General features: G+C 37.4%; 1 protein-coding gene across 1 annotated transcript in view; it reads left to right on the plus strand.

Moving 5' to 3' along the window:
- Positions 1-17,450, plus strand: part of Epb41l4a (erythrocyte membrane protein band 4.1 like 4A) — a 229,234-nt gene that overhangs the window by 133,961 nt on the left and 77,823 nt on the right. Inside the window, exons 6-9 of the mRNA XM_046460124.2 lie at positions 687-807; positions 2,843-2,930; positions 5,458-5,546; positions 6,384-6,447. Coding sequence (XP_046316080.1) covers positions 687-807; positions 2,843-2,930; positions 5,458-5,546; positions 6,384-6,447 — 362 coding nt within the window. The remainder of the gene's footprint in view (positions 1-686; positions 808-2,842; positions 2,931-5,457; positions 5,547-6,383; positions 6,448-17,450) is intronic.

The raw sequence follows: 17,450 nt of genomic DNA on the forward strand, positions 1-17,450 counted from the left end.
GGATGGCTCTGGGTTCTTCTGTCTTTTTAGAGACTAAGGCTGAGACTATTTCTACTAATGATTATTGAACACCTTTTAAGAATCGAGCTAGGGAAACAAGACTGAATGATTCTTGGCCCTATGAAACTTGTAGACTGGAAATTATGTAGAAATAATATCCCAGGAAAGCTGTGGAATAGATGAACTGGGTTGGGGCTTGGAAGGTAGGTTAACATAGGGAGAAGAATTTTTGTAAGAGCAGTATAGTGAGCTTCCTGGTTTCGCTTTGTTTCTTTGTTAAACAGACGGAGTATGTACAGCATTGTATTATGTTTCCATCACCATTATTTGAGGCATAGATGTTGAATCACATGTTCTCTCTCTCTCTGTGTCATTGAGAGGATATATGGGAGGTCACCTCCAGCATTTCTACCATATGTACCCTAAAGTCTGTTTATAACATTTTATTTCATATAAGCTGATAAGAATAATTGAAAGGAAAATCTCAGGAAAAGCAGAAATACAAAATTTATATTTTCAAGTCAAGATTTTATGTCATCCCTATATGCTCATCATATTTTAGTAAAATGTTTAATAGTTATACAGGTATTTATATGTTTAAGAAAAATGTTCACACATGATAGGAATATTTTTAGAAATGTTTTTCTAAAATAGCATAAAATTATAATTTCTTTTTTCCCCCCCAGCTGAACTTGGAGATTATGACCCATACAAGCATACTGCAGGATATGTGTCAGAGTACCGGTTTGTTCCTGATCAGAAGGAAGAACTTGAAGAAGCCATAGAAAGGATTCATAAAACTCTAATGTAAGAATTATGTCATATGTTTCATCAGCCATCAGTGGTCACTGCAGGTTAATGACAATCATAAGAAAAGTTTTTAGAACAATAAAATTTTCACCTATGCCTTGAACATTCTAGCTTGATTTCTCTTGTAATAACTTTTACTGATTACAACACTAAAATGCTCATCAAAAGCTCAAGAGATTTTAAAAGTTCAATGTAGAAAGTCAATTCTAAAAGCCAAAGTCACCATATATTTGGTCAGTGATACTGCAGGCCTGTCTCTGTGCATAACTTCCCACAGACAAAATTTATTTTGCATAAATTTATGTATTATGATCTTATGTAAGTGAATTCATTCTGTAAGTACTGTGTTTTACAATCTTTTTTTTTTTTTTTGGTCACTAGTGTCTTATGAAAAATTTTTAACTGTAAATATTATTTTTAACTATAAAAAATAACCACAAATGCCTTAATGTATTCTAGATTTGCTCTGGGTTAAGTATGTAAATTCTTTGCAATTAAAACAAAGTCCTATTCAGGCTATCACAGTGAATCTGGAAATCACAATGACATGTGTGTAGCCTCTGAGGGCATTGTGTTAACACCACATGCACTTCTGACAGTAGATGCACTCCCCTAGTAGGATTTTCAATTAATAGCCTGGAGCATTGAAGTTATAATTTAATTATACTTATTTTGGTTAAATCTTCTATACTGATTAACTTTGCTTTTTTTGCTTCTTATGTAACATTCCCCCTTGAATATACTTGATTTCAGATCTATTATAGTCAAGGAAAAAAATGTAGAATTTATCTGCTCAACAAAAAAATATTTGCCTAAAGGATCTGTTTCAGTGAGTAGATGCAGAAGTCAGTTGCTGAATGGTAATCAGAGAAACCTGGCTCTGCATGTTGTATTAGCCTGTGCTAGAAGGCTCTCCAGCCTGGTTATAGAGTCCTTCATTTTAAGGTTTTACTAAAGTGGATGCTAAGAGAGTGCTTGTTATAATATCATAAAGGGCAATGTGTTTGGTACATTTTGAGAATATTAATTCTACCAGGAGTTTCCAAGCACAATTGTGTTTAGACAGTATCATGGAGCTTTAAATAAAGGCCCTCAGACATGTTTTATGTGATGGTGTGGATAGTGTGACTGTTTTACTGGGAATTAAGCATGATCAAGGCTTGGTAGCTTTCTTGTGCCTAACTTGTGATGAATATTCTTCACAGATTTCACAAGTATGCTACATTGTGAGTTTTTCAGCATGCCTGGCTGAAATGAGGGAATGTATCAAAGCAAATTAAATTTCTAAATTTTTAAAAATTCATAGGTCCTTTTGTTAACCATTCCAGTCTCTCTCTCTCTCTCTCTCTCTCTCTCTCTCTCTCTCTCTCTCTCTCTCTCTCATACACACATATACATACACACTCTTAATTTATCCATGGAGATTCCTGGCAGATGCTTGCTCTCATTAGGAATCGGTGCTATTTTCTGTATTTATCACCAGTGAACATTTCTCTATTCTCTGTTGAGAAAATAATAGGTACTGTTACAATTTCTGTATGTTAACTAATGTATTTCTAAACTTCATTGTGCTCAGAAGATGTTGCTATGACCCCACTAAGAGGTGGAGACCCCATTCTCCTCTCCTTTCCACCCCTGTGCTAGCTCCTTTCTCATCTGATGCAGAGCTACTGGTGCAGGGAGACATTTTGCTCTTTGTGAAGTGGAGGCTTTTTAATTTGCGTGCTTATGTCCTCAAAAACCTCTTTGGGCTTTTTTGAAATTGAGAATTTTTAATATATGTTGGGACATTAGGGATAGACTATAATGAGCAAGGATCTATTTAGTAAATGAAATTAACTTAATATGTATCACCTCGAAACATAAAATTTTGTCACCAGCAAGGTGAAGGCCTTCTTGAAATACAAAAACTTATGTTCACATTAATACAAAGGGATATTTTTTCAGTGAATACAATGAAGCTGGTTTGCAACCCCTGTAAGCGCAATAGCTAAGGGTAAAGTAAGGCTGTTTGTTTTTTTGCTGGGTACAGGGGTCAGGCTCCTTCTGAAGCTGAACTGAATTACTTGAGGACAGCCAAATCCCTGGAGATGTATGGTGTTGACCTCCATCCTGTCTATGTGAGTAACATTTAATTAACACAAAATATTTTAAGCTGATGACATTTTTCTTAAAAAGTCACCAACACTCTCAAAGGAAAATGGTAGTCCTGTTGTTCAGCAAGCAGATGATACCTTTTCATTTGTGTTTTTTGAACAGAAAGCAGCTCTTGCATGGATTAAACTCTAATGAATTTTGCATAAAAGTCTGTGATTATATTACCATGTGTAGAAAACAATTAACTGGACTTGAAAACACAATCTGGATAACAGTTCCAAAGGGTTTAGCTAAACATCAAAACAACTTAAAATTGGTCTATACTTGATTGTATTAGATAGAAAACAGGAAGATTTTTCCCAAAATAGATTTGATGGCTGAAAAACACAATTCAGGTTTCTAACCAGGTAAAGCAAGTGTTAGGTAGCAGTCTGGGTGCACCAACGGGTGGTTCTATGTTGACTGTGCAGGTTCTGTCGCTGTAGGTATCACTGCCTTCATAAAAATATTTATTTTCTTCAGTGCCTGATGAAAACTTGCTAAATATAGTTAGAAATTAACCCTGGGTGTGTATTGAGTGTTCTGAATCCAGATCTTACCTTTGAGACATTTCTCTTATACTGCCAATTGATTATTCTATGCCAGTGAGATTGAAATGCCATTGCCTTTGATTTTTGTACAAGTGTACTTAGCTGTACTTAGCAATAATAACATTTGATTATCTGAGAAAATGAGCAAAGTTCTTAATTCTCTATAGGAAATTGCTGAAGAGTATATTTAGGCTTACTTTTCATCAGTTGGATCATGGAACTCAATTTTTAAGGAACCCTGATAAGTCTTTCTCTCATGCAAATAACCCACTCATGCATTCATTATATAATATGTCTTTTTCTCACCAGCATTTTTTGAAAACAAAAAAACTCTCTCATATTATTTTTAGAGAATTAAATGCATTCCTGGGTACACAGTCAGTGTGGCAGTAAAAGTTACAGATTTGTGAAGAACAGTAATTCTTTGATATATTAGATTCCAATCTCATGAGATCATTAAATGCTTCATAGTTCCCTCCTTTAAGAATACTCTTAACAGCCTGTGATCCCAGTGACCCGGGAGGCTGAGACAGAAGGATTGCAAAGGCCAGCCTCAGCAATTTGATGAGGCATTAAGAAACTTAGTGAGACCCTGTCACAAAAATAAAAAGGGCTAGATATATAGCTCAGTGGTATAGCACTCCTGGATTAAATCTCCAGTCCTCTCTGCCCCCCAAAAGAATAAGATTTCATGGAGTGGTTATTTTTCCCCATCTAGTCATATTAATCTTGTTAGGCTTAGTTTTGTTGTTGTTTTAATCTACTAGAAATTTATTGAGGGCTGGAGATGTGGCTCAAGCGGTAGTGCGCTTGCCTGGCATGCGTGCGGCCCGGGTTCGATCCTCAGCACCATATACAAACAAAGATGTTATGTCTGCCGAGAACTAAAAAATAAATATTACAAAATTTAAAAAAAAAAAAAAAAAAAAAAAAAAAAAAAAAAAAAAAAAAAAAAAGAAATTTATTGAGAGTCTTCTGCAAAATGCTCTGTTTCTGTCATCTTTATCCTAATTAACCATCAGACTTTTTCATTGTTAGTTGGAATTTATGGGAAATGAACTTGATATGTTAGAATCTTCCATGCATTCAAGATTGAATTTCTAGGGCTGAAAGTGGGTAACAGCTGGTGATTATATCCCCAAACATATTGTTACCTTGTGTTCCTGTGACTATAACTTTGCAGGCTGTTTGACAGTTCTGTGCATGTTCTTGGTATCCACTCTGTGACTTTTTTAATTTCAGGATCTTGTTCTCTTAATTGAAAATAATCAAGAGAAGAAGAGATTGTATTTTTAAAATTTTAAGTAGTCTTAAAGTTAGGGCAGGAGGGAACACGATAAAATAGAAAGTTCAAGGGTATGTCTGTTGATGGCTACCGGAACTTTCTGATGAGGGTTGTGGTGTAGTGACCTGGGCCTCATGATTATCCATATCAGGGTAAAATTAAGACAAGGCATTGTAAAGCACCCTTGATAGAAGCTAGTGGTTCTCAACCTTGGCTATTCAGAGAATCACTTGGGACACCTATGTTGTTTTGATACTCTGGCTCCTTCATTAGAGATTCTGATTTAGCTGGCTTCGGTAGCCCTCAGAATGCTAATGGCATTTTAAGCTGCCTGGGGGATTCCAGTTAATGTGCAGCTTGAGTTAAACACCACTGTGGAAGCAACATTGGATAAGTCAATCAGTGGCCTGAGAGGTAGTCCAAATTCCTTTTAGTAAATTGAAGTTGCAAGTGTGAATTAACATGGAGGTAGAGAAGTTCTCTTAGGGAACTTTGGGGGGGGGGAGCATCAAGTTAATCACTATCATAACTTAGCTGGATTTTTAGGCAGATGTCTTTTAAAAAGTTAAATCCAACTTCAATCCAATAAATTATATTTATATGGCCAATTGTAGTTTTATCAAGAGCTTTTATGTGAATAAACTCATGGTTTTAGGATTGTGTTTGTTTCTGCAGGGAGAAAACAAGTCTGAGTATTTCTTAGGATTAACTCCCGTTGGTGTTGTTGTCTACAAGAATAAAAAGCAAGTGGGGAAGTACTTCTGGTAGGTATAACTCCAGGACAGAGTTGGTATAAAAGCTATACACTGCAGAGCCGGGCATGATGGTGCATGCCTGTAATCCCACAGCTTGGGAGGCTGAAGCAGGAGGATCAACAGTTCAAAGCCAGCCTCAGTAACTTAGCGAGGCCTTAAGCAAAGAAACTCAATGAGACCCTGTCTCTAAATAAAATGCAAAATAGGGCTGGAGATGTGGCTTAGTGGTTAAGTGCCCCTATGTTCCATCCCTGGTACAAAAGAAAAAAAAAACAAAACTATACACTGTATGACTTACTAGACTTGTGTGTTAGTGAAAGTGTTGGGGAAAAGGAAACAAGTATGTTTTCCATAGTTCATAAATAAATGAGTGCAATTGGATATAATTTCCTCTCAATGTACCTTAGTATATATATATGTTTAATCTGTAAATTTCAAGCACTGTGGGTCTGGACTCTCTTATCCATGGAGAGTGTGTGTAGTAGGACTTCCCACCCATTCCAATGTATGGTGTGAGCTGGAGGTCCAGCACCACTCTAAGTTTTAGCTCTATCTAGGGAAGGGTTGGAGGGATTGGGTAGCCTGTGCTCCTGCATGTGTCTGGGGAGGTGGTACTGTCAGGGCCAGTGGATTCCAAGCTTATTTTTGTAGTTAGTGGAAAAGCATAGGATAATGAGAATGGAAGATGTCCAGAGCAACGACCCAGAGGAGATTCTGCAGTCACTTCAGCAGTATATAAAAGAGCCAATATTCACTAGTCTTTTCCCACTGTATGTGTCTCTGAATTTCTAAATGACTAATTCTTCAAAAAGCAGTGACCACACCACCATCTGCTTTGTTTTTCAGGCCTCGGATTACAAAAGTTCACTTCAAGGAGACTCAGTTTGAACTCAGAGTGTTGGGAAAAGATGTAAGTTTTTGTGAGCACTTAGCATAAATGAGAAGGGGGAGGAGGGTCTCATCTGCTCATTTTTATAACTTAGAATACATTGTGAAATAAAAAGACATGTTTTCTTCGTATGCAGCCACGTGGAACCAGGTTAATTAACTGATATGCACAACTTCTCAAGGAAGGGAAAAGGAAATGAGTAGAAATGAATGAGAGGGTAATGGAAAAATGTCATTTTGGTTTTAGCAAGGGAAAGCAAAACATTTCCAGGACTGAAGAGAGAAAAACAGGTGATTATCGTTATTACTGTAATTTGCTTTTCTGAACTGCCCGTGAAGGTAGGATTCATGTAATCTAAAAGGTGTAGCCTGCATATAGGACTGCAAAAATGTGTCCTAATTTTGGTCTAAAATCAATTAAACAACGTGTTGAGAGTTACACTTCTGCTCTTTCTTCACTGAGTGTGATAGACAACCCAGATGAAAATTGTGGGCACTTTCAAGGGAGAATGTAAGGTGAAAGCCCAGAAATGCCGACCTTCACTGCCCGTTGGATGTGTTTGGTAATGGACATGGGTCAGCACCTGGCTGTGCTTTAGCATGCCTTGGCAGGTACTTTTAGGAAACTGGTCAAAAGAAAGCATAGTGTGAAAGCTTCCTTTTGATCTACCTGTGAAAATAAAGCACTCTTGAAGTGCTATTAGTAGAATCCTTATAGGATAAATGAATGGAAATATAGTGTAGGAAAATTCATCCTTATTTGTTTTTTGGTTCTAACCTTATGTGGGAAAAAAGCTAAGTGTAAATGGAATTGAATTGACTTAAAGATCTTAAATATAAATCAGTGATCACATGTCCACATGTGAAAGTATAGCAACAGTTCGGCTGCCGCAATAGTTGGGACTTGGTATTTGGCACATCATCTCACCTGTAGTTGGTACTCAGTAAGTATCTGTCAAATGATCAATGAACTGATTACTGTGAATACAAGAATATGTACTGTCAGTTCAGAAAACCTAGTACTAAAATTTATTATCTTTTATAAAACAAAACAAAACAAAATAATTATCTCACACTGAACTATATGGCAAGTTGGCATTTATTGATAAAATTATATTGAAAGAAATGTTTCAAGGTGTTTTTTTTATAGCAGAAGATTAATAAAGTGATAAGATCTCTCAAGAAAGCCTTACTATTACTCAAAGTATTCTTTTCCCTTATACCTAAGTATTTTTGTGAAATATTGGTGAACTCCTTTTATGTTGTTATTACAGTGCTTTAAAATATCTTCTACAATCTCACGACAAATATTTGGTAAAGTCAGAGATAACCTTGCCAGACCTGGTGGCATATGCCTGTAATCTCAGGGACTTGGAAGACTGAGGCAGGAGAACAAGTTCAAGGCCAGTCTGGGTAACTAAGCAAGACCCTGTCTCAAAAAATAAAAAGATCTGGAGATATAGTTCAGTAGTAGAGTACCCTGGGGTTCAACCCCCAGTACTGCAAAAGAATTAAAAAATAATAACAACAATAAAGCTAACCTGAATTTTCAGCTGTTTAGATTTCTTCAACATAATGCAAAACTAACAGCAGCAACACAATGAACATCATTGTGAATTTTTCCTTCTGTCTTTCTCCCTCTCTTTTGAGGCCAGGGGCCCGTTATGACTGAGCTACCTCCCTACCCCTTTTTATTTTTGAGACAGGGTCTTATTATGTTGAGGGTGGCCTTGAACTTGCATTTTTCCTGCCTTGGCTTCCTGAGTCTTGGAGATTACAGGCATGCACCAACACACATGGCTCACTGATTATATTTCAATGTCAATCTCCATGATATGACCTGGTTTTCTAGATACTTTGTTCAGTCCTTGTACCTTCCAGCTTTTAAGGTGGTTTGAGGCCTTTTTTTTTTTTTTTTTTCTGGCACCAGGGATTGAGCACAGTGGTGCTTAACCACTGAACTACATCCCCAGTGCAGGGCAGTGAGGTGGCGATTTATATATTTTATTTTGAGACAGGGTCTCACTAAGTTGCTTAGGGCCTTGCTAAATTGCTGAGGCTGCCTTTGAACTTGTGATGCTCCTGCCTCAACCTTCTGAGCTTCTGGGATTACAAGCATGCACCACCATGCCTGGCTCAGCTTTGAGGTAGAATGGATGTTTGAGAAGCCTGAGGCATGATGCACTCCTGGTTGGTCAAGCCTAGTGTTAGTGATCTTTATTAGGGTAACAAAACAGGTCACTTAATGCAGGGGCTTGCATCAAAGGAATTTTTAAAATTGTTATTAAATAACACATTAATTAACCTAACCATTCTATTTCCTGAGTATTCTCGCTTGCAGGGTTTTTTTCTTTCTCCACCAGGGTACCTTTCTGGGAGGCAGTGATTTACATAATGGTAGAATTAAGTTGATTATTATGGAGGCCTAACTGTAATCACAGATTGAATTAAAAAGCCCCTTAAAACCTATCACCTGGAACAGTAATCACATTCATCTTGAAAAATGGTTGAAATGCTTATTCTGCTGGTTTTCTGGTCTGCTGGTATGGTCAGAGAGACTTAACTCAGTATGTCCAGTGCTTTTAGGCTAAATTCAGAGACACTTTTATGCATTATTTATATTTCAAAATAGGCTTTGTGGTTTAAATAACACCTCACAGAAAATAAAACTTTTGGTATGAAGATTTTTCATATGATGATGGTATAAAATCTGAGAAAGACACAAAGAAGAAAATTACTGTTTCTTATTATCCTAAAATCCAGAGGTAATAATTATTAATATTTTGATATAATTGTTTCTAGATTTTGCCTTACTAGTGTGAATTTGCCTTACTAGTGTGAATGTGTGTATATAAATATACATGTATGCATGTCATTCCCTATATGATTTCATACATGCTTTTTACTTAATATTGTATAATAAGACTTTCCCTTCTTTTATTATATTTATTCATATGTACTGCTAGGTGTTAGATAAGTTTCATTTTTATGTGTTTTACTCCTTTTCTTGCTATTGCAGATGTAATATTTTCCTCCTATTTTCTTAACTGATTTTTGCTAGATGTGAAAGCTATGGGATTTTATATGTTTATATGTTTACCCAATTCTTGTGTTTTAGCCAAGAGTTCTTCATTTGATTCTCATAAAATTTTATAGCTATATGTCATTTTTCAAGTGAAAATTATTTATTACTCCATTTCTGCTGTTTTTCATATTTAAAGTGTTGTTGGAACTTCTGAAAGTTTTAAAAGCTATCACCACTGAGGCCTCCTTGCTGGCCTTGGTGATTCTACCTTTAAGGTGTCTTTAATGAAGTCCAGAGATGACAGTAGTTCTATCTCAGCAGAACAGCATGGCAGCAGCTGAAGAACTGAGAAACTGTTGGATTCTAGACTTAACCTCCAGGGCTTCCTGATATGGGGAGATATGAGAGAGGATTCCTGGTGATTTAAAGGTGTTTGGTTTCAGAGGAAGGATGAGCAGGACTGAGAATTGACTACTAGATTTAGAAATGTAGGAGACCATTGACAAAACTTGTCTCAGTGGATTGGAAGAATGAGCTTCAACGCAGCCATTCCCCTCTTAGAAATAAACGCTGGAGAGAAACACAACACAGTTGTGCTCTGTGCAGTTCTTAAGTAAAAGTTAAAACAATGAAAAGAGCCATAAGTCCATAAATAGGAGAATGAACGAATAAATTGACACACATCCATTGAGGAAAAAGAAGGGGAAGAATAGAAGAGGACTTGGAGATGGTGAGATAGACAACTCTCCTGGGGAGTTTTGGCACAAAGGGATTAAATAGGGATGCAGGAGCATCAGGATGTGAGGGGATCACAGCCACCATGAGGGACTGCAGGTGGTATAAGATAGGAGATTTAGGGGAAGGAGAGAGCATGCTCTGAAGCAGTACTGGCAGCAGTAGGACCCTTCCCCTCTTTTAGGCCCTGTGATGCAAGAACAGTAGGGGACAAAAAGCACACCAATTGGGAAGGCAGCAGTGGCAGCTATGTCCTCAGGGGAGCACCAGCTTTCTAGTAGTGCAGGAGGGTGAAGGAAATGTGAGAGAACAGACTAAGAGGTGTTTGGGATTTTGCTGATGAGAACCCATGAATTCCAGAGGGCATAAAAGGGAGGGATTCAGGAGTTGGGTATGGTGGAGATGGGGACAGATTAGGAGAATGAGTACAGATAATGTGCTGAGCATTTTATTTGGAGATAACTGATACCAACAGTGGTAAGAAGCATGAGGAGCATTGGTCTAGTGGGTTCAGGGGCTGTGACTGTTGGCAGAGATTTTCTGGCTGTCCACCCTGATGATGGGATAGAAGGTCTAAGGAGAGGGGATGGTCCCAGTAGCTAGTTCAGTCTGACAGTTTTTGGGGAGGGCCTCTCTTTCTTGTGTACATGTGTTGTCACTTGACATTTACTGGTGGAGTTGAGGATTTGGGGAAATTGGGTGTTGCAGCAAAACTCTGGGCTTCAACCTCCATGACCAGATGCGCATTTTGGAAAGTTACTGCAGGGTGAAACCCTACACAGATGTGAAAACAAAGGTGGTCAGGTTAGGAGATAGCATCAATCAAGGGCAGATGAGGACTGACCAAAAGAGTGGAGAGAAGTGGGCAGATGTGGGGAGCATTTAGGAAGTAAAATTGCTTCTACTTGGTAGCAGATTCAAAGTTTTTGTAGAAAATGGGGAAAAATTTAGGATCATACTCAAATTTCTTGGTTTTAACCACAGGGAGAGGGTTCCATTCCTAGCACCAATCCCAGAACTTGGTATGTAGTAAGCACATTTGAGGAGTAAATGCAAGGATGAGTAAATGATGCTGTGATTACTCTTATATGCAGTGCATCATGAAATAAACCTCAGCTAAACTTGCTCAGCGTGACAGGATGTAGGACCAAAAAGTTCCTGGCAACTCTGGCCATGAGAAATTAGACCCACTTGGCAGAACTCTTGGTTGGATCTGCTTTGGGGAGAGCACACAGGAAGTTATGATGACCAGGAGCTGTCATTGTTGGTCAACAAACCCAAGAGGTCTGCTTATGTAAGTGGGGTGTCCGTCACAGTTTAAATGACCCTACAGGTTTTAAAATGCACTTATTTTTTTTTTTAAATTTCAAACTTATGAAAGTGGCTAAGAATGAAAATATTACAAAGAACATGCTTATTTTTTGTTATTCAGATTAAACTGCTAACATTTTACTCCATTGCCTTATTATTTGTGCTTTCTCTCTCTCTACTCACACACAAGTCTTTTCTGAACAATGTGAGAATAAGTTGTATGTGTCACAGACTCTAAAGACTTCAGGGCGTATTTCCCCCCAAATAAATATATCTCGGATGTAACCTTAGTATAGTTATCAACTTAATAAATTTATATTGTTCTCATACTTTTATCATCTACTTTCTATACTCCAGTTTTGGTGGTTGACCTACCAATGTCCTTTATGGCATTTCCCCCTAACAGAAAAAAGTTCAGTTAATCTCCCTCTATCTGGAATATTTTTATATCACTGAAGCTTTCTGTTTTAAAATAGTGGGATAGAACTGTATTCTAGAAAGCTTCTTGTTTGGTGTTTTTCTGCTGTTTCCTGAGGTAATGTATTCTCAGCTGTAAGGCTGACTTGAAGTTGTGTCCATGTCAAGGTGGCACATCTGGAGGCACACGATGACCATCTGTTCTTTGTTGGCTCTTAAGTTTGATCACCCAGTCATGGTATTGCCCAATTTCTGTACTCTGTAATTCTTGTTTGGATCTTGTTTTCCCTGACCCTGAAGCTGGTAAGCAATCTGTAGGGAGATAAATCAATGCAAATACCATGGTACTCCTTAAAATTTCCCTGTATACTTAGCATTCAGTGAGGATTCTTGCCTGAGTCACTCTTTTACTAAGATGATGGCAAAGTCCTGATTTTCTAGCCCTCCCACTCCCTCCACATTTATCAGTCAGCTCTCAGCATTCCATTATAAGCAAGAGCCCCACCTTCTCTTTCTTTTTATTTATCTGTTGTTGGCATGGACATATTAATCCTCTTCTTTTCCCCAGTGATTTATAATTCATTACTGTATTTAACCATTTTGAGGTTCAGATTGTCTAGATTTGATCAGTAGGAGTCCCTTCAGCCTGGTTCCTATGCCCTTTGGACCCATCCCCAACATTTATTAGGTACTTTCTTCCTTTTTGGTCTACTATGATATTGTAGGTGCATCTCGTATGTATCCTGGTAACAGGCATTTCTCCAAGGAACTCTGGTTTCTTTCAATGGGAAATGGTAAGATCTTGGTGCTAGGTGTGGTCATTGCTACTAGGACAACTTTGCAGTAGACAAAGCTAGGCAATCTATGCATGCATATCCTCATAGGTAGAACATAGTACATATACAAATATAAATACATACATATATAATCATACACATACTCAATTGTATTTTAGAAATCATAAGGTCACATCATACCTCCCCAAACCCACAAGGGTTCCTTTTTGCCATCTTCCATTTCATATTTTCATGTCCTGTCTTTGTCTATGAGAACTTTGGCTTCCAACAGCAGCAACACATTTACTCATTTGCTCAGTTCTAAAACACATATCAAATAGTCAGGATTGCTTTGGCCAAACCGCTAAAATTGTTTGCAATTCTTTCACCCACACGCACTACCTTGCCAAGATGGAGGGCCTGTGCTATGCTGTGTTCAAAATTTACTGGGTGGGTCCTCCCTCCCACCCTCCCTCTCTTCATTCCTTTCTTTCTTCCTCATTACTGTGGTTGTGTATTCACTTGAAATCTAATTAGGTTTGTTTCAGTTTGTTTTCAGTTATGGTTCCCTCCCCTTCACATTCTTGCTCATTTAATTTTATGTTTTGAATATGTAGAAGATTAACATGCTTCCAAAAATCAAAGATATACAAAAAGGCTCAGAGAAGTTTAACAGCCTCCCAGATTCTTTCAGACCCATTTCTTTACTCTTCTCTGCATATATCCAACTTCACTATTCTCTGATTAATCCTTTTTATGTCTATTTTTGTAAAGATAGGCAGTTATATATTTTTTCCTTATTTTTCTTCTTTCTTACTCAGAAAGCCTACTATATAGGCTCTTGCTCCTTTGTTTTGTTTTGTTTTCCTCCTAGAAGTCACTCTATATCATCTGTTCATTAAGAGCTTTCTTGGTTCCTTTTTTGTACAAAACATTCCATTGAGTATATTTCCTATAGTTTATTCAAGCAGTTACTTGTACTAGAATATTGAGGTAGTTTTCAATATTTTGCACTTAGAAATTTTCTTTCCTTCAATAACTTTTTGCATATGTATTTTTGGAGTGGTATCTGTGAGGTAAATGCCTAGGAATGGAACTGGTTGGTCAAAGGTAAGTGCCTGTGTATTTGGTTTGGTATTGCCATCTCTCTCTCTCCGCATCTTTGTACATAGGTTGATTTCATCTCCCCCCCCCAGCTGTTCCTGAGTATGGCTTTTCAGTAGTATTTGGACCCTGATACCATATGATTGTTTGGTGGGAGTCTTTCAGAATGGTTTAGGTCCAGGGCTCCAATTTACTCTCTATTCCCTGGGTTCCATCTACCTGCATTTTCTTATCTGTAGAGGAAGGATGATACTATCTGTCTGAAAGAGTTGTCATGAGGCTAAAAGTTCCCTAGTCCAAAGTTAGACAAGTCACAGGCACCCAGTGCAGGACTGAGTTGAAATTGCCTTTTTATTTTGCAATAGGAAGGGACTCAGGGTCACCTTGTTCTTGTCAGTCTTATCTGGTAAATAGCTTGTGCCAGGGCAGGAAGGCAAGTCCTGGTCTTCCCAGTCCATGGTGTTTTCTTTGCTTCATTCGCTCTTGTTTTTTGTTTTACTTTTTCCATAATTAAAATGCATAGGTCATTTGTTCAAAGGAGTAAAATTTCTCCTGTAAAAAATTTAAGTTACACCAATAAATTTAAATTAAGAGTATCAGTAGATCTTATAAAATATACCTTCATCTTAATAGCATAACAATATTTGTTATTGAATTGTTTTAACATTTGTAAGATTGGGGACAAAAATTGTCATTAAAACAAAAGTTAAGTCAGTATGCACATAGAAGAGAGAAATGTTGATATTTTGGAAATAGTACAGGTTCCCTAAAGAGCAGTTGAAGAATAAAGAGAGTCAGAACAATAACAGAAGTAAACCATCTGGACTTCAAAGTTTGCATCGGTGAATTCCTTCAAGTGGGAAGCAGAATGACCTCAGATTTTGGGCTCTTTGCTCACTTTAATTAGGAAAGCAGCTCTCCACATCACCAGCTAGTGGGATTCTCAGTGCACATTAGCACACCAAGAGGTCTGAGTGCTTACCCCAGTATTCCCCATCTTTACTTGACAATATAATCCTTTTATGCCAATATCTTGACAGTAATGTTTTGAGAAACATTCTTTGGTGGTCCTTATATAAAGACAAAGCTTCAAAGAATAAGCTAATATATATATACTTCATCTTTCAAAATTTCCTTCTGACTTCCTTTTCCACATAATAACAAAATTGGATTTTTTTTTAAAGAGCTCACTCCAAATTCATTAGCTAGGTTTGAATCCAGGATTTCTGGAAGAGAGGGTAATTGAAAATATGAGGAAAGCCATTAAAACAAAATTGTGTTCAGGGCACAGTGGTTGCACACCTATAATCCCAGTGACTTGGGAAGCTGAGACAGGAGGATCACAAGTTCAATTTAGGGAAAACCTGTCTTAAAATAAAAAACAAAAAGGGCTGGAATGTAGCTCAATGGCAGAGCACCCCTGGGTTCAATCCCTGGTACAAAAAAAATTGTGTCTAGTATCTCATATATACCAGCATAATTCAAATTTTAAAACTGTAGTATATTTGGGCTGGGGATGTGGCTCAAGCGGTAGCGTGCTCGCCTGGCATGCGTGCAGCCCGGGTTCGACCCTCAGCACCACATATAAACAAAGATGTTGTGCCCGCCGAGAACTAAAAAATAAATATTAAAAAATTCTCTCTCTCTCTCTCTCTCTCTCTCTCTCCTCTTTCACTCTCTCTTTAAAAAAAAACTGTAGTAATTCAACTTCACCGTTTAGAAAGATAAAATTTCTCAAAACATATAGGTTTTATAATAACTCTTGGTACATATTTCCAGTTGAAGAATAAATTTGTTTCACCACTTTCCTTCCTTTGCTTTATCAATTATTAAGAAGGTTATTTTAGTCATTTGTTATCAGTCTCTATTTAGTTTCTTCCCCTTGTGCCTAAAGTAGTTGATGATTACCAGCTAAATATATAACCAGTTAAATCTGTAAATTTGTATAGATTGCATGTAAAAATTAAAAAAACTCAAACAAAACAAAAATCCCACAATACGTTAGACTTGTCATCTTCACATTTTAGCCTCTGCCCTACCTTGATAGAATGTTGTTAGAAGCTTCTCTGCTGTAGGTCTTCAAGTATGTATGTAATGATGGCATCTTTCCAGTGTTAGAAGTACTAATCTCTCTTACTCTTAAATAATGGCCCACATCTTGTATCTTGAATTGCTTCTTGCAACCTTGGATGTGGGACAAGTATATAATAATGAAATGAAGAAGTTCATCCTTGTGCTTCTAGAGAGGCTGGGTAAGGCATTGAGCACTTGTGTGGCTGCTTCCCCAAACACAAAGAGGGAGAAAACAGAGTACAGACCATGTGTGTAATGAGGATCTGTGTTAAGGACACAGGCTTGTGGGAGGCAATGGAGCTGGAGTGGGCCCAGGGAGGATAAGTGGCTGTGCTGCTTGAAGTGTTGAGTCCTTCAGTGATACTATCAATAATCTCAACATTTGTAAGAGAAGCCAAGCAAAGTAGATTTATTTCTCTAAGCTTGACAAAGAAGATGGATAAAGAGTCTGAAAGGACTAGAGGGACTTAGGTTGGGATTTTGTACAGGGCCTGAATACTTGCATATGATGGAATTGGGAATTTGAAGCAAGTTTACATAGAGAACCAAGGTACAAGGCCAGGCACTGTGGCACATGCCTATAATCCCAGCAGCTTGGGAGGCTGAGGCAGGAGGATTGCAAGTTCAAAGCAAGCCTCAGCAACTTAGTGAGACCCTGTCTCATAAAAAGGGCTGGGGATGTGCCTCAGTAGTTAAGGCCCCTATGTTCAATTTCTAGTATCCAAAAAAAAAAAAAAAAAAAAAAAAAGAAAAAGAGAGACTCAAGGAACAATGATAGGCACATGATATAGTATCTGAGTATAAAAGTGACCTAAACTTGAGTAGTTCATAAAATAAAAAGAAATAGATTCAGACAATATCTTTGCTTTGGCATGAAATGACTAACACTATAACGGTATTTAAGTAATTTTGCAAAAACAAGTGTTGGATTCTTGGACAGTATCTTTAGCAGTATCTTGAAATGAAGTGCTTCAATTAGGAAGCTGCTGCTCTATGTATGGATGAGTGAAAATGTGCTAACTGACCATTTGGAAAAGATTTAATAGGTAGAAGAGTGATGGAAAGAGACATTTGAAACACCGTGCCAGTTCATTCAGGCTAACAGTTACTGCATGTGGCAAAAGTACATAGAATGTATTTAGAATACCTAGTTCCTATTTTAGTTGTGTTAACCCTCCTTTTAGTATTTAGATCATTTTGCCAACACTAGGATAAAAAGTAGGCAGCTTGTCTTAAAGCCCTCTAAAAATGGAGAATGTGTCCCTTCTTGATTTGTTTGTGACAGAAGTAATTAGGAGGTCTGTAGGGAAACTCTTTTGTTCCTTTTAATATATTCATACCCAAGGAAACTTGAGAAAAACCTAATTCTGGCTGGATTTTATATGCTTTTTGTTCTTTGATTGAGAAACAGTAGATTAAAAAGTATATTAAGAATTAGGTATTCCATGATGAGATCTGTTCTTAAAAAAGTAAAAGAATGGAGATATGATTGTGAAGAATGAAGCAAAAACTGGTGTAAGAAAAGTTTGAGATTTGAAGGAGATGTATTTTATTTCAGTTAAACACCTAATACTTTTAAATTTC

This window comes from Marmota monax, unplaced genomic scaffold (assembly GCF_021218885.2).
Source record: "Marmota monax isolate L192 unplaced genomic scaffold, Marmota_monax_Labrador192_F-V1.1 WCK01_AAM20220418_F8-fsc00006, whole genome shotgun sequence".
NCBI classification, from domain to species: domain Eukaryota; kingdom Metazoa; phylum Chordata; class Mammalia; order Rodentia; family Sciuridae; genus Marmota; species Marmota monax.